Source organism: Talpa europaea (genome assembly GCF_964194135.1).
Source record: "Talpa europaea genome assembly, chromosome: 2".
NCBI lineage: Eukaryota > Metazoa > Chordata > Mammalia > Eulipotyphla > Talpidae > Talpa > Talpa europaea.
The window spans coordinates 15,730,111-15,754,152 of record NC_140068.1 but is presented as its reverse complement, the minus strand read 5'-3'; the positions used below and the strand labels follow the sequence as shown (position 1 = coordinate 15,754,152).

The 24,042-nt window shown below is 37.4% G+C and overlaps 1 protein-coding gene across 1 annotated transcript in view; it reads left to right on the top strand.

Annotated features, from left to right (window-relative positions):
- The window catches only part of UTRN (utrophin), a gene marked incomplete at both ends in the record, with an annotated part of 425,527 nt that overhangs the window by 329,968 nt on the left and 71,517 nt on the right, over window positions 1-24,042 (top strand). Inside the window, 5 exons of the mRNA XM_084229017.1 lie at window positions 2,727-2,873; window positions 5,001-5,079; window positions 8,089-8,149; window positions 20,410-20,471; window positions 22,214-22,288. Coding sequence (XP_084085143.1) covers window positions 2,727-2,873; window positions 5,001-5,079; window positions 8,089-8,149; window positions 20,410-20,471; window positions 22,214-22,288 — 424 coding nt within the window. The remainder of the gene's footprint in view (window positions 1-2,726; window positions 2,874-5,000; window positions 5,080-8,088; window positions 8,150-20,409; window positions 20,472-22,213; window positions 22,289-24,042) is intronic.

Below are 24,042 nucleotides of genomic sequence, written 5' to 3'. Positions count from 1 at the left end.
TTGAAACAAAACTAATTATTTAAATTCTATAAATCTGTGAACTTTTTCTAGCATTTCATCTTTAATCTTTTATACTTCCAAAATATGAAGTTATTGATTTTAAAAGCTGATTAAAACACTCAAATCCTCTAACATCCCTGAGGAAAGAATATTAATGTATAATGTTAAAATCACAACTAAACACCTTGAAGTCAAGCTCTGTAGTTATTCTCATACTGAAATGAGGAAACCAGGCCTCTTCAAAGTGCAAACTGAACAGTTCCTTTTTACCCACACTACGTCACGCTTCTCTTGGTCCCATGCTTCCATCTTAATTATTAAAACCAGACTAGGAACGCCTCTGTTTATAAATGCTCTTCCCATTAAACTGTGTTTGTGCATCTGTCTATATGTACACAATCTGTCATCCATGAAGACTGACCATCTGCAGCCATGGAGAAAAAATTATTACAATTCTAAACTCTTTTGCCTTCCCTTGTGTGGTGATTTGCATGTCTTTGTAATTGTCCCTTTTTCTACCCAATTTTGATTTTTAAAAAAAAAAACTCATGGATTTTTTTTTTTAAAGATTTATTTATTTATTTATAAAAGCACTGGGTACAGTCAGAAGCACGGGAGGGTGAGAGAATTCACCAGAGTCAGAGCGGGGAGCAGAGCAGGCAGACTGACGAAGTACACTGCTGAGGGGAGCAGCGGGTGGCAGGAGAGGTCTGCGCGCCATGTGAGACCCTCTCCCGGCAGCCGGGGATCGAACGGGCGTAGCAGAGGCTACGGGCAGCTTCGCAGCCCAGAGCTCAACCACTGAGCCACCAGGGGAGGCCCAAAATAGTTATATTCTTAATATGATTTTGATGTTTTTCTACCATACTGATTATCTTTAGCCTATATATGTTATTTAAGGGAGAGTTGTATAGAATAGACAAGTTTTAGAAGAAAGAAGGTTAAAGATGCTTTTTGATTAAAAATGTTTTTTTGAAGTAACATTGCACAATAACATTATATACATCTCATTTGAAAATCAACATACTACATTAAATACACTGCTGAAAGTTCAAATTTCACCTTCACCATACCATTGAAGAGGCTTTTTATAATAAACCTAAGGAGGAAGCAATATTTTAATAAAACTTCATACTTTTCAAATTACTTTGATATGTGTTATTTCTCTTACAAAATTTGCTGTAGTAGAAAAGGGAAAGAAAGGGGGAGCTCATACATATATACTACTCTCTTTAAGGGTGAGGATTCTAGAAATGGCAAAACCTAAAAATTGATGTTAATAGTATGTTCACAAAATAATATGCTCACAAAATAGTAATAGTATGTTCACAAAATGTTAATAGTATGTTCACAAAATAGTAGGTTCACAAAACCCATTACCTGTAATTTCAGTTTGGTATATGATTAACTCTAATTTTGACGTACTAAAGAATCAAGAACATATTATTCTCTTCTAGCATCCCAGTTCTGTTCCCAGTTGTATGTTGTCTTGATCTTATCTCAAATATAGTTGTTAGGGCTTTGTTAATAGAAATGAATCTGTCCCTTTTTATTGTAAACCTTGTGCTGAATGCTGGGAAGCATCTGTTCTCAAGTTTATATGCTACATGAGCAACAGCCAGAATATGGTTGCATAAAATCCCAAACTCTGAGAAAGAATGATATTTACAACATACCACAAATGGTTTGTATGGCACCAATCAAAATGGACCTGACTGTAAATCCTGATTGGTGAGTCCAGACCTGTGTTTGTGGAAAGTCTTGGTTGAACTGGAAATGGCAAAATGAATGCTGGGGAGCACCTGGGGACCTCCAGCCAATTCCATTGAGGGAAAGGCCTCCAGGAAATGATCCCTGAAGTGAGATGAACAGGTGGGACTCCTGAATTGACTCTTCAAGTATCAATAGGTTTTAGGCAAAGGCTTTGAAAAATGGAACATGGATACAGATGCAGGTGGAATTACATGGAGAATGGAGAAAACAGTGTTTTCACTATTCTGATTGCTCCTGTGGGACATGTTACTGTTATTGGCTCAAACTATTTTTTTTTTGCTTTATTTTTCCCCTCTTCACATGTATTTCCTCACCCTCCCACCCCCCCCTTACCTCTTGTCAGCAGTATTTTGTCTCAGTCACTTCTTTTTTTTGTATAAACCCTACTTTTCCTGCCCCACCTGTCACCATGGACAGTGATCGTAGATGATATTGAAAGTGACAGACCTTACCTCTGTAGGATGTAATAGGCATGGGTTTTGTGGTTAGGAAAGTTGTTTTTACTGGCCTAAAAATTCTAACTTAATTTTAAATGGAAAGTGTCCAAGTTATTGCACCAGGTGAATAAATATTAAGGCAGTCATCTGAAGGAAGGAAATATGAACGAAAATTAAAGATAGAATCAAGATTTGAAATGATTAAACTGGATAACGATGGCCAACATTCTCCAGACTGAATTACATTTATTGAAAAATTTGAAGGAAATGCATAATCATCTAAATAAGTTTGCCTTACAATTTTTCTCTTCATGCACCTAGCTAGATTCTCAGGGTTGTAAAGGATGGCTCTTCGGCTGATGATCCTGCTCACTAAAGACAGGAGTCAAGTCTGTTCTTGAATGAGGCAATGTCCTCAATGGTCTTTCAGCTGACATGGACATTTTCTTTGAAGGCAAGTTCAAAATAATGCCTTTTGTTCTTTGCTGATGACATCATTTTTGTACCTTTTTTTAGGCATTTAGAGAAGAAATTGCACCAATCAACTTAAAAGTTAAAACAGTGAATGATTTATCCAGCCAGCTGTCTCCACTTGACCTGCACCCATCTCTGAAGATGTCTCGCCAGCTGGATGACCTCAATATGCGATGGAAACTCTTGCAGGTAGTGCTTATTCCTTGCCATGGTGCAGGCTGACACTTCAGTGGGTCTTTAAACCTTTCCTCACCGTTCTGCTGCACACCATTTTCTCTTTATGGACTGTTTAATAATGAATATATAGTATATGACATCATCAAGACTTTGTCTTTCATATCTCAAACCCAAAAGCTACATTGATTTGTGAATAAAGATTTGAATGTATTTTTTGCTGAACTATTCATACGATAGTTGTAAAAAATTGCCAGAAATCAAAGAAATCACAGCAATGAAAACTCTTGTAAGTCACAGAGATGTTTTTCCTATAGTGGTTCACAAGGGGTAATTTTTCTCCCTTTAATCATGTGTTTATTTGCTTAGAAAATTTAAGAACATCTTCATCCTTCTTCCAATTGCTTGGAACTTAAGTATCCTGTTCATTTTTTTCCAACTACTGCACTTATACAATTGTGGTATTCACCTTAGCTCTTACTTCCTAGCTGCCCCAGTGCTGTTGTTTTAATGACTAGATCTTATTTGCTGGTTTCAGAGTTAGTAAAGCCAACCCAGGAAGAACCCTGTGAAGCATTACTGGGGGTCAGCATTGCAAACCACTACAACAGGCATTAATGATTTTCAAACGATCTTTAAGGAGCTTTGTCACATTCAGTGCCCAGTTCCTAGGAGTCTTAATAGTCCTGAAAACCAACAGGATGATTTGATTGGATGATGGGAAAAATAATTCTTCTAGTTACTTCCTACATTTTGTGCCTGAAATGTCATGTTTAATAAGTATATAATTTTGAGGTGGCATAGAAAAACATTTCATTTTAAAACTATAGTATTTTATAGTAAATAGGCTCCCTGAATTAATTCAGACATTGAAACACACAGATGGTTCATATTTTCTTCATGAAATTAAGGTAAGAAATAAGTGCATCATGTCAGACAATCTCTTCTGTCTTTGAATAGAGTGTCAGTAACATGGGATTATGAACCACACTCTATTCAACTCATATGTGCTTTTCCAAGTGACTGGAAGACAGTGTTTGGTCTTTGCTCTTTTTTTTCTTCTGCTCCATTTCCCCAATTCATATTTTCCTGTATACTTATTCCTGCATCCCACTTTGATTTGCTTCCCATCCTATTTATGTTGTCACCATCGCCAAAGATTAGAAGTCAGGGACAAAGTTATGCTTTGAAAACTATGTGCATTCTATCATCCTTATCTCAGAGCCTGGTAATTGTTACAATTCAGGTGTTTGTTGCTGGCTGAATCACAGGCTGGGGGTGGGGGGGTGGGGGGTGGGGGGGAAATCTGTGCTGGTAGCAGTGTTGTTATATTTCAGGAGGAGTGGCTTCTTTTCTCATCCTGAACATAAAGTGTTGCATTTGAATGCTTTTTGGCCTTAACAAAGGAAGTACTTGCTAATGCAATTTAAATAGCTAACCAAGAGAAACTGGAGCTGCCCAGTGAGCATGAGATGTGCAAATTTCATTTAAAGGCAGTGGAAAATAAGATGGGTGATCTAAGCGGAACTGCAGACTAACATTGCATGGACCAAGACTAGGAAAGCAAATAGCGATGTCGGTAGACCATGTGCTGTTGTTACTTGACTGTCCCCAGATTAAGATGATCAGTCATAAACTTCGAGAAAAACAAGATCGTCCATACTCATATGTCTTACATCTGGCTGTTCATTTGTCTGTCTGTCTGTTTAGCTAGCTAGCTAGCTATCATCATCAATCTATTAATTTTTTCCCTTGGGGTCTTTTAGACTTTTTTTTTCATTTGTTCTCTGTAGCATGTTTTCCCTCCTTCCTTTCAAATGAGAGATGAGCAGCCACTGATCCCAAGACCACATCTTGATTTTAAGTGCTTCAGCTCTTTACAGCTTTTGCGGCAGCAAGAGGAGTGGTCTAAGCATAGATTTTGGCACCAGCCCAGCCACATATACTTTATGTTCTTTGACCTCTTTGTGTCAAGAGCCTCATCCAAAATGGTGGTAATAATAAATAATGCTTGTCCAACATGGTTGTTGCGAAAATTAGATGAATTCATACATATAAATTGCTGAGAAAACTGTTGTTAGCAGGACCAGGTTATTAAAGGCATTGCTTTGAGATTAATGTCTTGTGTGTGTGTATGTACAGGTATCTGTGGACGATCGCCTTAAACAGCTTCAGGAAGCCCATAGAGATTTTGGACCATCCTCTCAGCATTTTCTTTCTAGTAAGTACCAATAAACTTGACTGATCTCATTAACTGGATGAACCAGCATATTCATTCACTCAAGAAGTCATCTTCTTTGGTATTGATATATTTATTTTTATTATAAAAAAGTGGAAAGGGGAGTATTAACATTAATGACAATATTATTTATTGGTTATTATATGTATGTATCTGGTCACAATTATAAATCTTTGAAGTCGAGCAAAAAGTGAATCTGTCTTTAGCTGTGATTTTTCACTAAGTCATCTGCTCTGATAACCAGTACAGAATGTTATCATTGCTGTATCATAGGCAAAGACTTTTGCACAATAAATCATTTTTGTAAAATCGTTTTTTGTATGCAAAGATTTTAAATTAATTTTTCCACTTAAAAGTGATTATTAGTTTTAATGCACCTACAAGAAAAAAAAATTCCCACAAATCATTAAATGAAAGAATCTTGGTTTTTAGACACTCTGTCATCATACTTAGCTTTTATTCTGGCCAAGTGTTGCAATTTAGCCAAACCTCATATTAGATTTTTATGTGATATTCTCCACCTGAACATTTTAATTTTATGGACTATTCATGAGATATTGAATAAATTGAGTTCATACAGCTGAGGAAATGAAAGAATGTAAGATTCATAGTCACCGAGATTGAGATTAAAATAGTAATTCTACTTTTTACCACACTTGTGAATCCCTAACAAATAATTTATTTATTTTAAATATACTGTAGTAACACTTATTTCCTCTAATTGCTTGGAAAATTAAATGAAAAAAACATCAAACTCTTAGGCAACTAACTCAACTTTTGCCACAAATCCTTAATTTATTTCCTTTTATTTTTTTTTGGCAAACATAGGTAAAAAAAAAGCCATTTGTTTAATTCAATTTAAGTGAAGTTTAAAACTTAAGGTAAAGCTAATTTCTCAATTATGATGACTTCTTTGTATCTATCATCGTAGAAAAAAAAGTAGGTTAAAACTGAATTAAAACCATGTCTTCCAACAGGTTCATTATAGTGATATTTTCTCTGTTCTTCTGTCAAGAATGATAATCTTTTTTACCTTAATTCAAGGGTAGGCTTTTTTTCCTGTCACAATTTCTAGAAAAGTAATCCGTCATCTCCTGTATGTCTTCAGTGCTCAGTTCTCTCTCCCTTCATTGCTTTCCCTTTCTCCTCTGTTCCTCCTTTACGTTTCCTCCTAACTCTTCCCCCTTGTCTCTTTCTCTCTCCCTTAACTGCCTTTCTTACCCCCTTTCTAAGTTTGATACCATCCTATTAAGAAGGTAATTAAGTTTGTAGTATACTTATCAAGTGTGACTTACTCCAGTTCTTAAACTTCATTTTACAGAATATGAAGCTATGTGTTAAAACCAAATTAAGGAGGTCTTTAGCTGATAATTGAGACTCTAACTGTTCTGTCAGATTAGTTATCTGTTAGTACTGATGGGAGCTTGCACTCGCACCTAGCAGCCATCTTCCATAGTAAAACTCAAACTCAATGTTCCTTAGGAAATGAAGCATTGTAAAGTTCAAACACACTTGGCGAAACTGAAACACATTGCCTTTTATTGTCTAACAACGACAGTGCAGGATGTCAGAGTATTCAAAGCTAGAGAATTGCCAAAATGAATGATGACTTGTAAGCAAAATCCCAATTAATAAACTTAATAATTGTTTTCCCTTGGAACTGGGAGTCTCTGACTTTACTATATTTTTTATACTTCAGCAATGGTTCTAAAAGCAGCCTGTTTAGTTAGGCACAAAATAAAAAACTGACCAAAAGTGTTGGCCTGGTACCAACACTGAAATGAGATTGGCTGTTAATGTGAAATTTAATATACCTGGTTCCTGTTTTGATCCCCATTTTATACTTCTGTGGATGGAACTAAAAGTGCAGTGCTCAGCGTGCCCACATTTTATGAAGAGAAGAATTGTTGGGTATTCTTGTATCTTTGACTCTTGAGGTCGCTTCTGAGTTCTGCCGTTTATTTACTGTCACTCATTGGACAATTTAATTTCACCTTTGAGTATTTAATTCCTCATCTATCCTGTGGAATTTTATTTAATGTGAATCTTACTAGTTTCCTTATTATTATAAATAGATATATTGAAAGTGTTCTGCAGACTGTAGAATGCTATATATTTGTAAGGTGTAAAAAGACCAAAAATTCAGAAAAAAAAAACATTGGTGATAACTGTAAAGTTTTATTTGAATTTGTTATTAGTTCCCTTAGCAAAATTCCTTAATAGCTCTAGATTCACATATATACTCTTCTTAAATAAGAGTTAAAATAATTGGTTTAATGTAGGAATAATATACTTTTATAAATAAGGAGTAACTGGAATTGTTAAAAATAAGTTCCACATAAAACATAAAATCTCAGTCATAGTGATCCCTGAGAGTAAAAGCAGGAAACTATTTTTTACTCATTTCATATGAAAACATTTGGCATTCTTCTGTCCAGATAATTGCCTTGGTTCTTTACAAATTTTTGCCTATGTTTATTTTAATTCCCCTTTTTTTAACTTCATTTAATTGAATTTTTCTAAAAGCCATCTGTATGAAATAGTTTATTCCTGTGACTGTGAAATAAAGTAAAGAATGTTCTTACTGATAATGAAAAATAAAGTTTTGAGAAATCTAGTTTATAATCTGGATATACTGGTCAAAATTAATTTTTATTTTAGCTTAATTGAAAATCTATAGAGTACGGTTTCCAGATAGCACTAAGCTTTAAATTATGGTGATTATGAACTATAAAATTTGATTTTAAAGCATTTTTTTATCAATTGGTTCAATTAGTAGAGTTGACATTAGAAATTGTCCAGTGTTGTTTCTTGTTTCAAATGTTTCTTTAAAGCCATTCTTTGTTTGGCCTCGCAGATTTCATAATTATAGGAATCCAGCTCAAAAGCCAGAAGTTGGAATTTGCTCTGAAGTGTGTTCACTTGCTGTGCCGTGAGGCCTAAGGCTGTGGGGTTAGCAGTGTTCCCAATAACCGCCTTTTGTTTCCTCAGCTTCGGTCCAGCTGCCTTGGCAAAGATCCATTTCACATAATAAAGTGCCCTATTACATCAAGTAAGTTGATTTTAATTCTCCTTTATGATATCAAGAAAATAAAGTTATGTTGATAACTTGAGGCTTTCCCCCATAACTTTTAATAAAGGAATTCAGTCCTATTATCCAAAGGAAACTACATAAATTTAATATTGGAAAGAAATTAGTTTAAAACCCAGAGTGATAGTTGTAATTTATTACCTTGGTCTATAGGTTTGTTGAGCTGATATTTTTTTTTAAATCAGAGATAAAAATGCCTGGGCAAAATGACAAAATTTCTGAATCCTCTTAAGGTAATGGTGTCTCTCTAAGGCATTGATTCTAACCCCCTTTTATTTTTCCCAGAAAATCCACTTAGAAAATACTTACCCAGTTCTCAATATGCCAGAAGAAAGTGTTTTATCATGGGAAAGTTAAATACTTTCAAGATTTTCTTTGGTTTACACAAATTATCTGCAACATTCATTTAGCTCAAAGTCCTTCATCTTGTTGTCAACTAGCTGGCCCCTCCTTTTTGTAAGCCGTGTCTTCTTGTGATATACATTTTATAAATCTTGTAATTTACACTGATCTGAGTACAATGTGATCTTGGATTAGTCTCTGTGTCATCATAGGACAGAATGATAAAATAAAACTTTGTAACCATCGGGATGGGAATTGATAAAGGTGTTGATCCACAGGGTGATAATGTGATGAGAACTGTAGTTGACTACTTATGTGTAAGGTGAGATTATCATGATTTCAAGAATAATGCACTCCTGGTGTCAGGGGAAGCCTCTGTTTTTTTTTAACATATTTTTTGAGAATCAGTAGGTTTCTTTTTTTTTGTTGTTGTTGAGATTTATTTTATTTATGCATACAAGAACTTGGATGCAGGCCAGAGGTGTGGGGGATGAGAAGATTCAACAGAGACATAGTGGGGAACAGAACAGGCAGATCTACTGAACTACCTGCTGAGGGAAGCAGCGGGTAAGACAGGAGAGGTCTGCTGCGCCATGTGGGTAGCTCCCTGGCTGGTCAGGATGGAACTCATGCTGCAGAGGCTGTGGAAAGCGTCACAGTGCTGTGCTTAATAACCCTTGTGCCAGCAGGGATGCCCCGTTGTATCCTTTCCAAAATAGCATGTGGCTCTCCACAATCCATGCCAGTGTCTCTCTTGGTGAAAAAATTGTGTGTGAACTCCATGTTTGTGAGACAATATTTCCTTATGAAAGTTTTGTTGTAATCTGACTATTGTCCTCAGGGTAAAGAAAATTTCCATAACAAATGTAATAAGCAATATATGTTACATTGTCTTAAGAGAATTTAATGCTTTTTATCAGTGTACAATCAGTATGCTGAGTTGTGATTAATTTAAGGATAAAATAGCAAAGCAATCGGTGTCTAACTTGAGCAAAATTGATTGAAAATAAGCTAGAGGCTGGAAATTTGACATGTTTTTATTGAGCGATGTGGTAACCTGATCAAAGTTTAAAACCTTTGTTCCTTTTATATGTTTATTCCTCTTAATAGTAGTATTGTTATTGTTATTACTATCGTATTAGAGAATTTTAATTTGCTCTGTGAATATTACTTGATTTGAATACTGCAGGTTTAGCTCTAAGTTTGATGCACTGCAGTGAGCAGAAGGACCAGACAAAGATGCCCACATTCTGACCCCCACAGGGGAATATATTAGTTTACAGGAAGACGAAGGATGGGGGCATATGCCTGGAGTACAGGCAGTCTCTAGGATCTGGAAAAGGCAAGGAACCTCCAGAAAGGAATGCAGCCCTACAAACCTTCATTTTAGCATAGAGAGATAATTTTGTTTATGGTAATTCTTTATAGCAGCAAAAAAAATTCATACATGTACTATACAAAATTCAGATGTCCATGGAAATTAGTTGAAATTTATTGATTCACTAAATTGACCTAGAATTCTGTATCATCTGATTTTTTAGAATGTAAATTGGATCAGGTAAGGCAGGTTTTTGTTTTCAAGAGTAAAGAAACTATGAAATCTCTTGCTTAATTGTGTTTATGCAAATGGTTATCCATGCCATTTGGCATTTAATCATCCTTAATTTTAGCATTTTATTAAAAGAAATTTTGGTATGTCTAGGTTTGTTTTTATTTGACTAAGAACTAAAGGGTCCAAGTCACAATTTCTCTAATTAAGTATGTTAAAATTTTTGTAGGCCTTGCAAAATTGTATCCATGCTTAGTCTATGAGTTCTTACTTGGCAGAGTAGTAGAATAAAAGCTAGTTTCTCTCACATTTCATTGACTCAAACATTATAACCAATATGTCAAAATATACATACTATAGTGAAGACTGATATTTTTGATGATAGCACTGTAGCATCCTAAAATATCTTTGACATCATTAGTAGAAGTTTGGATTTTCTAAAGTAAATATGATTTTAGTATTCAGTCTTTAAAACATTTAAATATTTCAAAATCTGCCCATGTGTATAGAATGAATTCTCCTATTTTAGAAATCTTGTTGAACCAGACTCCTTCATTACTGCTTTCTTGTGTAAAGCAACAGTTTATTTGCTCATAAAGAAGAAACATCAATTTCTGGAGGTCGGGTTCTATAAGCCAGTATTTCCACATGAAGAATTGTTATGAAAACAAAATTTAATTTCCCAATAAATTAATAAGCAAGTAAATGATGAATGAAAAGACTTTTAATATACACTTCCCTTTGCATGACTGCACAACTAAGTAGAAGAAAAATGTTAAGAACAAATTTAGCAGGATTGCCATGCAGCCAGTTTCCTGGAGTATACCAGAACGTGTTCATTTGTACAAGAAAGTAATATTCAGGTAGAATATTACATGTTTTCAATATTTTAGTTTATAATTTTACATATTCTAATGTCAGAATATGTGAAGAATATGGCAAGGAGGGCCTCCCTGATGGCACAAGGGGTTAAGACACAACTTACGAAGCTATCTGTAGCCACTACAAGTTTGATCCCTGGCCAGGGAGGTGACCCACATGGCGCAGCAGACCTCTCCTGTCTCGCCTGCTGCTCTCCTCAGCAGTGTATTTCAGTCAATCTGTCTGTTCTGTTCCCTGCTCTGTCTCTGGGGAATCCTCTCACCCTGACACCTCTGGCCTGTACCCAAGTTCTTGTATGCATGAATAAATAAATCTTAAAAAAAAAAGACATGGCAAGGAATATGGAAAAAATGAGTTATTTTCATTAAATAGATTAGTATAAACTTACCTTCATGGCTCCCCAGTGGGGGTCTTTCTCCCTACACAATTCTTTCTTAATATGTTGAAGTGTGCTTTAGTGGTTCTATGCCTCATTTGTTTCTAAAAATGATAGTATAGATTGAGCTCTAAGAGTCTATGTGGTGTATGTCTCTCTATGCTAATATCTTAAATTGAAACTCATATCATTACATTTGCTGCTCTAAGGTGGACTTTCCCAAATTGATCTACGACTGATCTACATTCTCTGCCTTGTTCTAACTCCCCTTTATGAGTTGTTCTGAATCAAAATATTTCCTACTTTATTACATCTCCTTTCTGCTTTCCTTTTCTGTTCTTGTGTCTATTATGGATAATACTGCAGTTCTTCTTCAGACCCCCCTCTCACCTTCCAAGGGCACCCTCTATTGCCCTAATGCAGCAACGGTGTTGAAAGTTTATAGTTGCACTCGAAATCCAGGAGAGCAAGTACTGTTTCATAAGCTGCATATACTTGTCTTGGCAAAACTAAGAGAGAATTAATGCTTCGTTCCTTTAAATTGTGGACTCAGTTTAGGTGATATAGATGAAAAACTCCTTCCCTGACTAGAATAGAGAGCTGTGGCAGTAATGTCCAGCTGAACAGGAAAGTCTAAGACAGATACATCTTAACAATAAAATAAAAATGATGCTTTTTACCTTTAAAGGTCACAAAAAGCTCATCCTAGAGCACAGTTAATAGTGAAAGATAATACAGTCTCTGAAAGGCTTCCTATGGCCACCTTCACTTCTCTCACTATTTCTTAATCAGGATGAAGGATCATCTTTTGTTTCCAGATTTTTCAGTGGAGAAGGCCCCAGTTCTCCCTGGTTTGAGGGGCTAGGGAAGGAGGCAGAGTTGTGTGTGGGAATGGCACTCCATGAGTTCTGGACCAATCCAGATTTTACTAGAATAGATATTCTTCTGGGTGTATTGAGTGTCTGCAGGTTTATTCTCTCAGAACATCTCTTAGTGCCCTCCAGTCAAGTGTTAACTGTCCCTCCCTGTAGGCACACCCCCTTTGGGTCATTTATTCTACTACTTAAAAGCAAACGCAAACAAAACACATTAAAAAACTCTCCTACTGGGCCTCCCTGGTGGCTCAATGAGTTAAGACACAACCTATTAAGCTCGCAGCAGACACTGCAGCATGAGTTTGATCCCTGGCCAGAGAGCTACCCATATGGTGCAGCAGACCTCTCCTGACTCGCCTGCTGCTCCCCTCAGAAGTGTATTTCAGTCAATCTGCCTGTTTGTTCCCCTACTCTGTCTCTGGTGAATCCTCTCACCCCCCACAACTCGGGCCTGTACCCCAGTTCTTGTATATATAAATAAATAAATCTTTTAAAAAAACCTCAAAACTCTCCTACAGTAAATATTCCATAACCACACTCAGAATATTGCTATCTGTGTTTTGGGGTGTGCTGGAAGCTCTGTGTCTGTAGAGCCCCTTACATGCTTGTGCCTTTGAAGCTGCTCAGGTGTGAAATTGTTTTAAGTTCATTTTATCATTGAGTCCAGCATATTTGTAGGTAGCCTGTGTTTACCTTTTCCTCTTTCTGCTTTGTGTCTTCATTATCAAGACTAGCGAATGGCATTTTTTCAGGCAGACACCATGATTTTACAATATCCGTTAAGAAGTGGAATCATGTATCTTATTTGGATTTTGAACAGTAAAGTTTATTTTTCTTGAAATATTGACACAAACTTTCTTAAGGTTTCCTTCTATTATTCTTTTTTTAACTATTTATTTATTTGTTTGTTTGTTTGTTTATTTATTTATTTATACAAACACTGGGTACAGTCAGAAGTGCAAGAGGGTGAGAGAATTCACCAGAGCCAGAGCAGGGAGCAGAGCAGGCAGAGTGACCGAAGCACACCGCTGAGGGGAGCAGTGGGCGGCAGGATAGGTCTGCTCGCCATGTGGGACACTCCAAATGTATAACCTTGGATTTTCTTCCTTTGAAGGTCGAGGAGGTGGTGGGCAGTGTTTGGATCGTTCAAGAAGTTAGATATATGTGACCTGAGAGACATACACTTGACTCCCTGCACAGCTTCCTCATCTACTTCTCACCCCCTTCCTGCCCCTTAACACACACAAACACACACACAAACACACACAAACACACGCGCGCGCACACACTCAAGAATCAAAGTTTACTTATGGGCATGCTCCCTGCATACTCTGCATATATTCTGATCCCAGATGGAACAGAGAGTGAGGAGATTATAAATTTCAAAAGGAGTATGTTACCTCTTAGATCTTTAAGAAGATAATGCTCAGATAAATCACATCACATCAGATTGCCAAAAGTTGTTTTTCCTCTTTATACTTTAGGCACCTGAATGCAAATTTGATTATTTGGGAGCTCCTAGTTGATTCCTATGTTTAGCTATCATAAGTATATGTTAAAGAGGGTGTTAGCAGAGCCTCTGTTTTACTTGTGTCAGCTTCATTCTGAAGATTCTATTTTTAACATAGCACTTCTCAGTTTCAACCATGCTGTATAACCTATTTGTGAAATTTATTGTCTCTTTGGTATTTGCCCCCATCTTGAGGAGAGGTCTGTGAGATGAAAATTGAAAAGTAGACGTTCCATTTGGCAACATGGATCTCTGATAATTTTAATAAAACCAGTTTGAGTGGGGGTGAAGCTGGAAACCAAATATGAGTGGGCTCAGCAGCATAGGACCTAGGGATTTGCAGTCCTCATTTGAGCATTTTGTCTGAAAAGAGAAAAAGGGTGATTGCTAATAAAAAATGTAGATTCAAGGTAGGCATTTATGTGTGTGTGTGTGTGTGTGTGTGTGTGTGTGTGTGTGTGTGTGTGAAATCCTTAAACATTTATATTCTGAGAATAGCCTGTTGAAAGAGGAGTTGACAAGGCATCTCGTGATGCCTTCTTTGGGAAAATGGCCATTAAGTAGGAGGGGGGACAATTTTCAGTAGAAAGAAGAAAGCAAACAGTCCAAAAGATGAAGGGAAATTTATTGATTTGGTGATGGGGAGATGAAGACATTCTAATCTGGTGGTTTTCAGTTTTTCAATGAAGTGTGACATAAGTTAAACAATACTAAGACAAGAAGGAAAATAGACTTAGGTTTGGGGCAAAGACAAGGTGGTTGTAAATTGTTGTCTTGGGATCTGGGAAAGCCAAATTATTAGGAAATGTAGTGCAGTTGCCAGCAGTTGGACATTTGAGAATTGAAGTCAAATATTTAAAATAAAATCAGTATGTCTGTTGAGTGATTTTCCCCAGCTGCATCCATGCACAGCTGCTCAGGTCCAGAGAAGGCAAGTGATTGAGCTGATCCCAAACTTGGGTTTTGCCAGGAGTGAAATAGAAGCAAGGGAGATGAGGTTGTTTGTAATGATTATAATGATGGACCATGGACTCAAATTTAGACGGATTCATCAGAAATACTTTAAAATTTCAATCATGCAAGTATATTTTCATAGTAAGAACTCAGGATTGAAATCAGTCCATCTGGGTTCAAATTCCTTTTCTACTACTTATAAACTTTGTGACCTTGAACAAGATGTCTGCATGCCCTCTGTGCGAGTTTTCTTCAACTCTAAAATGGGGAGAATATTGGCACCTTGTGGAATCCCCAGCCCTCCTTATTCTCAGGGATATTGTCTTGGTGCCCACAGTTCCTGCTTGTCAGCTAGGCGTCAGGTCACGCAGGGAGCCTCTCACCAGGGCATAAACCTGGTATGAGGAACAAACTGGGAAATCAGTATCTGCTGAAACAGCAGGCAGATATTAGAATAGAGATAATATACTTGGCCAGCAGGAACAATGGAGCCCCCCAGGCAATAGCCCCTGGTCACTCCACCCCAGATTACCTCCCCAGTAATTGCTTCTGCCAAGCAGTACACTCCCTCCTTACTTGTCCCTTCCTCCCCCCGCCCCACTTTGTACCTGATTACCATAAATACGAGACTACCTTTGGATGGGGCTGCACATTGCATCCCAGTGTAGCCCCTCTAGGCTTTTTGTTGCTCCACATGGATTCTGAGTAATCTTTCTCTCATCCCCTACCACTTCCAGTGCTGCCTGCCTGCCTATGAGGAGATGGCAAACAACTAATGCATAGAATTGTTAAGGTAGCTTGTTTACACATAGTGGTTAGAAGAGTACATGGTACTAATTGGGCTTCCAAGCTGCAGGTGTTACTCTAATGCATATTATGCAGCATGACGTAGTATGTTATCTTTCACTGTGCACAGCAGAAAAGTAATAGTTCTCTTTTTGCTATTTTCTTCTCCCAGAACCATGTACAAATTTTCCCTACATTGGTATTTTTCTTTTCTTTTTTCTTTTTTAAAGATTTATTTATTTATACAAGAACTGGGGTATAGGCCAGAGGTGCGGGAGGGTGAGAGAATTCACCAGAAACAGCAGGGAACAGAACAGGCAGAGTGATGAAATACTCTGCTGAGGGGAGCAGCGGGTGAGACAGGGAGGTCTGCCACGGCATGTGGGACCCTCGCTGGCCAGCTGGGATCGAACCAGCACTGCAGAGGCTGTGGACAGCTTCATAGCGCTGCACTCAACCACCTGCACCACCAGGGGAAGCCCACCTACACTTGTATTTTAAGTTAGCCCATTCATTATTCATTTTTTTTCCCTCTTACATGCTTTTATGATTATAATTGGAATTGAATGATAAATGGCAATACCACAAAATCCAGTTTTAAGCATACAGTTGGATAGATAAGTAACAAGTGGTGTGTTAGGCTAAGTGTCCGTTTTTGGACAAATTGATTAATGTCTCACCCTCTTAAGATTTTATAGAAAAAAGAGAGAACCATTCTGATAAGGACAATTGGATTTAGAAAGTATCTCCCTTAGAACAGCTGTTTACCCAGAAGTCAGTATCTTTTTAATCTCTCAAAAACACATGTATTTTTTTGTTGGTTCATTGTTTCATGTGTAGAACTCAAATATAGTCTCCTATATATTTCATAGAATCTTTGTTTCTATTTATTGGTGTAGAATCTTAGTTGTGTTTTATTCTCTGTGGCTTATTAAAATACATTACAAATAATAGAAGAAACTACTTATCAATTTTACTGGTTTAATAATTTATTAAAGTCCATAAAATACAGGTGCCACACGTTATCGCAACTGGGATGCTTAAGAGTATAGAGTCACTTTCAGTAATTATACAACAGCAGGTGTGAGCCAGGATTGCCCCAGGTGTCCCAGGGTAACTTTTAGAAATAGGTAATGGAGAGCTAATGCACAGCAATGCGATTACAGTCAACAATACTGTATTGTGCATTTCAAAGTTGCTAAGAGACCAGAGCTTAAATGTTCACATCCCCCCAAAATAATTATGAGATCTGATAGAAGTGTCAACTAATGCTACCCTAATAAGCTTGTAACATGGAAATGTATCAGATCAGCAAGTGTATACTTTAAACTTACAATGATATGTCAATTGGATCTCAATTACAAAATAAGAATAAAAAATTTTAAATTTTTAAAACATCACACCCAAATATAAAAAGAACATGCACTAGATCTCATTTATCTCACTAATTAATAAGGGAATTGGTAAGAAGTTACAACAGACTTCAAAGAGAAGATGAAGTACTGCATCTTTACAGTGGCTGCTGAAATGAATTTACCAATAGTTACAGAGCTGACAAACTGGTCATTATCCACGAGACAATAATCGATTGCATTCCAGTGGACAGAATTTGTATTTCTGTGGACAAAAAATCGTTTGCATTACTATCAGTTTTCTTCAATTTGCAGAGTTTAAAATAGCTCAAAGACAATTTAAACTACACAGGACAGCCCTAAATTTTTGCTCACATCAAAGACCTTCACAGTTTTCCCCTAAACAAGCAAAACTGGCAGAACTGGACCCCCTGCTTGTATGTCAGATAGTCTCACTGTACTTTGCTTCGTACATTTTAGACACAACTGTTAATTGCTCCTTTGTTAGGTTTTTCATTTTTCATTTTAATTTTCCTCACATTGCGCTCTCTGTTCTATTTAGTGATAAAATTACAACTTACTTTATAGTTTTTCAGACTGCTCAACACTAGTCATTCATCTTTTTTATTTGAGATTGGCTGCAACCTGAATTGTTGTTATTTTGGGGGAAATGCTCCCCTTTTCTGTTGTGGTTGCCTATCCTGGAAAACTGAGCATTTTGACTGCTCGAGCTGAGTAATCTGCTGGTGTTCAAACACTTTGGGCCTTTGGGTTGATTGTGGATTTTGCTTTAAAACCTCTCCCCCACCCCATGCCACAACCACGACTTGAAACAAAAAAAGAAAGAAAGAAAATGCAACAGCCAACTGCATGTACTTTTTTTTTCACCGTTGTTTGGTAAGCTGCCGCTATACTTTTGTAACCAGAGGCTGTGTTTATTTTCAGCATTGGCAGTTCTGCCTAATGAATCAACTGGTATTGAATTCACAAAGGGGAGATGCTTTTCCCTCTCCATCTGTTTACCAAATGTGCCTGTTCCCTCAGCTCCTAGTAGTGGTTTCACTAAAAGGAGCCATTAGCAAGCGGGTGTTCTCATTGAACTCTCAGCCCACTGCCTGCCGGCTTGGTGGTATTTTTCCTTCTTGGACCCATAAGGGTTGTTTGCCGAAGCACCATTAATTGGGAATTTAGAGTACAAAATTTGACTTGGCATTCCTCACATTAAGTTTGGTTCTTGAGCCTTGGTTTGGTCCATCTCAATGGGTCATCTGTCTTTGGACATCAATGTTGCCCTGGGAATGAAGTTACTCAAAAAGAGGACATAAGAGAGCAACTGAATCCTGATAGGCAAGGACTGAGAGGAATAAATATAAGTCACAGAATCATTTTAGCAAATCCTCCTTTAATTCTCATTGGCTGTAGGAAGGAGGTTGTTTTCTTAGCAAACTTAGAGATGTCATTTGTTTTTTTCATTTGTCCCATTCAGTAGAAGGGGTGGAAGCTCCAGACTCTTTTTCTGTCAAGCTCTGGTAGAATGAGAATTTTAGGTCAAAAAATTTCAGTGCTTTCTTGTGATTTTGGAACAACTTAGATGGTGAAAGGGTAATATGGTTTGCTTGGTGTCCAGGAGCAGAATACAAAGTGGAAATAGCTATCTCTGCCCTGGTGTTAAGAAACAGGTAGAGAAGTCAGACAGTTTCCTAACTCTACTGAGACAGAGCTTCACATTGTAGAGGTGCTATTTTGCTTGGGATTTTGGAATTTCCAGGACTTCTTTTAAAAATGGAGGTAACATTGGTTTACGGAACCGAGTGTTTCAAGAATACAGCTTCACATCTCAACAGCCATGCTCACCACCAAAGGTCGAGTCTCCATACACCAGCAGTCCACTTCTTGTTCTATTCACAGCTAAACTTCAGGTATTCTTCAGAGGAACTGATGAGTTTTGGACATTCTTTTGCCTGAGTCTGTTTAACAATGATCATGTCCTTTATCAGCACCTACATCCACTTCTTGACATATTACATAAACGAAAAAAAAATTCTCTTAAATCTGATCGTGTGAATATTCCATGCTACTCTCTCCTGTGTACTGTGCCGTTTCACTCAGCTTACTAAACAGTTTTGGAAGAACTGAGTGTCAGCCAAGAAATCTTTTGAGTACTATTAAATGTTATTACTCTATTCTGACCTAGAAAAGGGACAGTAAACTTTTTTAAATATAAGGTCACTGACACATTGAAGTTAAGAACTGTTTACCTCTTCTCCCCACCCCTCCCAGGAACAAATTTAGACACTATATTGGTCTGTGTTGCCCTCATTGTATTCCCAAAGGATTTCAAATTATGAATTTGTTTTGGAATTTACGGAAGAGTAAAGATCATGAGAAAAACTGTTCAATCCCTATAAAAAACTACTGGGTAACTGAGGAAAGCTGAGAGAGGGACTTTGTGTTGAAATGGCAAGAGAAAGACACTAAGGGAATTGGGGAGTCTAGATATATACATGAACGAAATGCCAGGGAGAAAGAACACCTTTTCTTCTACCCTCTTATATTAAGCTCTGGAGACATGTGAATTAAACTGTCAAAAGACAAATTAGCCAGAGGAAAGAAAGTGTTTACATATGCATGGAATGCTCATACAGTGAGGAGTTTCTCTAAGGAGTAGTTAGAATTTGACATTTTTATACCTAACCTAGTAAGGGAAGGGAATTGGGAGGAATAGATTCCTATGAGAAGAATCAGTTGGTTTCTGTAGGAAAATAAATGTCATTGTTTCAAGAGAACAAATATGCAATATGAAAGTTTGTGTTAGTGTTTGCTTATCATAGAAGTTTGGCTTTTCTGTCTTCAAGGCCATGAAACTCCCTCCATCCTCCCTGGGAGAGGGGACTTAGCCTCATTTCCCAGAAATAGCTGCTTTTTGTCAGCTAAAGGAGGCTCTGAAAACTTTTTTCTGCATCTTTTGGAATCTCAGATGTCTTCAGCTTAAAATAATTGTTACACCAACTATAGGATTCTAAGTGGGTCCCCACAGGGAAAAGGGTATATTTACATTGGGGAAGGAGACTCAAGGATGAAGAGGACGGAGGCTCAGTAGATTGTGAGAAGTTAATTCAGAATTAAAGTCTTCATTTCTCGATTCCGTGGAAATTTGATTAGGACGTCTAAAGTTTAGCAACTCTTCATGGCAAATTCTTCTACTCCCTGAAAATTGGTTCTGCATGAAAGTCTGTCTACATCTGCCCAACTCAAGTAGAGTTATTCTGGAGCCTATCTGGATCTGCCCACATCAATCCTGAGGTCCTAGGGTCGTGGCGCCCATACTTTATGTTTTAATAATTTTGTTGCAATTCTTTTTGAAATAGCACAATTAAAATTTTTATATTTTTAAGGTTCAAGAAAAAATGTATTATTGATGTTTCAAATATTAAGTAATAATGGTCATCAAGTTTCTGAGTGATTCATCTTGGGATAATTTTGCGTGTATTTTTAAAAATTTGATAAAATTTCTATTTGCATCTTTTCCATGTAACCTGTATCATTTTATATGTACTTTTGTTTTCATTTACATTTTATTACCTTTTCTCCCCAGTCATCAAACACAGACAACCTGTTGGGATCATCCCAAAATGACTGAACTCTTTCAATCCCTTGGTGAGTACAATTTCATTTAAGAGCAATAACCTACTATAAACAGTTGAGAATTATATATTCCTAAATGGAGACTAATCACCAGCCTCTCTTAGATGACATGTTATATTTAAAGGATCATGTCACTGACACAGAAAAGGAGCTGAATTTCTAAGAACAATGGAGTAAACAGGTTTTACCTTTCTTCTGAAAAGAATGAGTGATTTGAAATAGCATGAGCCATGTAATTGGAAGTCATATCTCCTTCAGATTAAGTCATCTTAACCTTCAGCTTTGTATGAAAACAAAAATAATATAGCAATCTCCAATTCACTGCTTGAAAGTCACTCTCTTCTTATTTAGTAAAATCTTATTACATTAACTTGCTTAAATTCATTTTGTCTAAGTAGTCATGAAAAGCTAAATACATTTTAATATGAAAATGAAAGATAGCACAGGAGATGAAAATTCTGATTGTCACAGATCCTGACCCAAAAGAGTGGGCCCTTTGCCCTCTAGGGAAAGAATTCACCAGAGAGTGCCAGGTCTAGTTAAACCAGGCGAGGCTTTGTTAGAGGCTCCTGCACAAGGGAACCGGTGCTGGAAAAGATAATTACTCTGGCTCTACACAGGGAGTGAGGAGGCAGTATTTAAAGGGTAGGACCATGAGGCTGATAGGCGGGGAGCAGTATCATAACTTGTTTGAGGTTGAGCTACATCCAGATGTTCCATCTGCACATGTGATCTCCAAGCCCTCTCATCCCAGGGAGTTGTGAGATATCCATTGGTCAGGAGCTAACACTTTTTGTCCAACGTGATGCCTTGTGTCCAGTGTAGTGGGCCAGATTGTTTGGACAGGATGTTGGTTGGGGCTCACAAGTCCATGATGAACTCCACCCATTCCAATAGGACTTTGTGCAACCTTTCTCTTACCAGCGCACAATTGCTTTTACTGAGGCTGTCTTGTGATCCTGTGGCTTTCCAGTTGAAACTGACTTTGAACTGTTTTGCCTGCTTTGGGTTGGTCCAGTGGTTTTGAAAGGGTTTTCTCTTTGAGTAGCTACAGTGCTGCTGGGGCCTCTCTGTGAGCTTTCATGGGAAGGGGGAAGGGCAACTGCAAAGGCTGAGAGAAAAGACACTGGTTTGTTTAATTTGTAAACTTAGGGGACACATTTTGATGATTTCCGTGTTTTCTTTTATTTCTGCTGGTTTCTAATATTGATATTCTCTTTAGGGAACAGAGAAAGAAATTGTACTATCTGTTGTTTCTAAAGATTTGAAGATTGATTTTAGGATGATTTTAAAAGATCCATGAAAGTACAGAAGCAGCAAAAAAAAAAAAAAATCAAGACATAAATGAGCATAGAAACAGACTAGCTTTATGAGTAGAGAGATGGACACCCTGGTGGACAGAAAACTAATTTAATTGTCATTGGGGAAAAAGGCCCTGGAGGAAAATTCTTCTTCGCAGTGGAGAGGAACAGTCCCTCAGCCTGGGGTGTGATATGTTTTATTAGGCCATGAAAAGTTTCTTTTTTCTCATTTCCCTCCTTATCCCTCCTTTACATTTTCTTTGTAGCACTGCTTTAGAATGTATCTCACCAGGGTGCTAATGAACATTTAATTATTTTCTTAAATAAATGCTGGGGAATTTAGGAAAAGACTTTTTAATGCAGGTGAACGTAATTCTCATTATGTGAAAGAAACAAATCCTTTCTTGCCATTCAATATAAGTTAATACTAAGGTGTGTTCTCTACCATTTCAGCTGACCTGAACAACGTACGTTTCTCCGCCTACCGTACAGCCATCAAAATCCGGAGACTGCAGAAAGCTCTATGTTGTGAGTTACTCTACCAGAGTTAATCACCTTGTTTTCTGGATTGCCTGGTTTGCTGTTTTAAGACAAAGATAAATGAAGGGGGTGATGTGTTTGTGGAGCTAATCTGATTTTCAGTGTACCTCACTCAAGGAGTTGGCTGTGTTTCTATAAATGCTCTATTATTTGCCCCCATCAGCATGCAGCAGTAAAACAAATAAGCATATGCCATTCTCAGTTGAAGAACAAAATTAACCAAAATACAAGATTAACATAAAGAGCTTTTTCAAAAATGATGCTGCCACCCATTTCAAAGAACTAAAGCAAGGAAGCAAAGTAATAAATCATAGCCTTTTTAGTAGTTGACCCATTCGGAAGTGCAGGTTCCAAATAGACTGATTTAGCACAATCATATAATAAGGCAAACATCCGTCCTTGATCCAAATTTGAACTGGCACCTTAGAAAATTAGATAAAAGAATCTGTTCATTTAAATATGTCTTGAGACGTTAGTATTGGCAACATGAACTTCGCCTGCAGAGAGTATTTTCAGGGTGATATTCTGTGATAGTCCTTATATATACTAAAGGTTTACTTTCCCCACCAAATTACCTAAATATAAGTAAAAAATAAGAATGCTTAGACTAGAGTATGGATTAAGCTGTCTGGATCCCGTTTGTGGTTTTGGTGTTAATGATTGTGTTTACTAAGTAAACATGTAAGCCTCCTAGGAGAGTTAATCCAAGAAGAGATACTGGCCTATACTTTTCAGACAGGGTAATTTGAAAAGTTCCTAGTTTTTTTTGTTTGCTTCCTTTTGTTACAATTGTTCTATATGTCTAGGCAGTTCAGCAAAACTTTCAAAGTTACCCTAGAAAAATCATATATTAAGATTAGAAAGCTTCTCTTGTAAAATAAGTAGAAATTAATAATACATTTTAAACTGGTTACATGCGGAGAGTTGAGAAAAAAAGAAGTGTAGAATCATTCAGGGAAAATATAGCCACACAGAGCTTTAAAATAAGAAAAACATATGCTATGTGTGGATGAGAAATCTAAAAGCCTGCAAACACCATCAGACGACATGATAAAAGAGCTGACCTTGACTCACACGACCCAGAGCCCCAAAGATAATTGGCAGGGGCCTGTAGTTGTGGCAAATGATGCAGAATTCCAAGTATAATAAACAAATAAATAGAATAAAGCTACCACACACTGACTAATTGTATGCTGAGCCAGAAGAGGATTGGAATTAGGGTCACACGAAAGAGATGGTCAGTGAGTCCAGTGAGGTCAGGGTGACGGCACCTTTGAAGGGGGCTCAGCTGCATATCCAGTATCCAGCTGACAGATTTGGAAGGTCTTCTCAGACCCGGTGAGCTATAAAATGAGGACAAATGACTCAGCCACAAAATCTCCATGACAGAAGAGCACTTCCTGTCATTGTGAACAAGCTTTCAATTTCCTGTAATACTTCTGGGTGGATAAACATATCAACATATTGGCGTTCTCTTCTGTTGTTTCTTTTAACCCCTAAAGAAAGAACTCTCTTCTTCAGCTCATTTCTTCAACCTCCAGAGGAAGCGATGTTTATAGGCTAAGTGTCGTAGCAATGCATACTTAGAAGAGTGCTGCGTGTTGTAAATATTCAGGGTGATGTCCTCTGAGCCACCTGTTCTCTATTTTTCCTTCTCCCCCCACTGCTTTCCAGCCTGGGGCCTTTGCACCACTTCTAGGAACTCACCTGTTCATGATTAATCTGCTCCTTCATCTCCCATC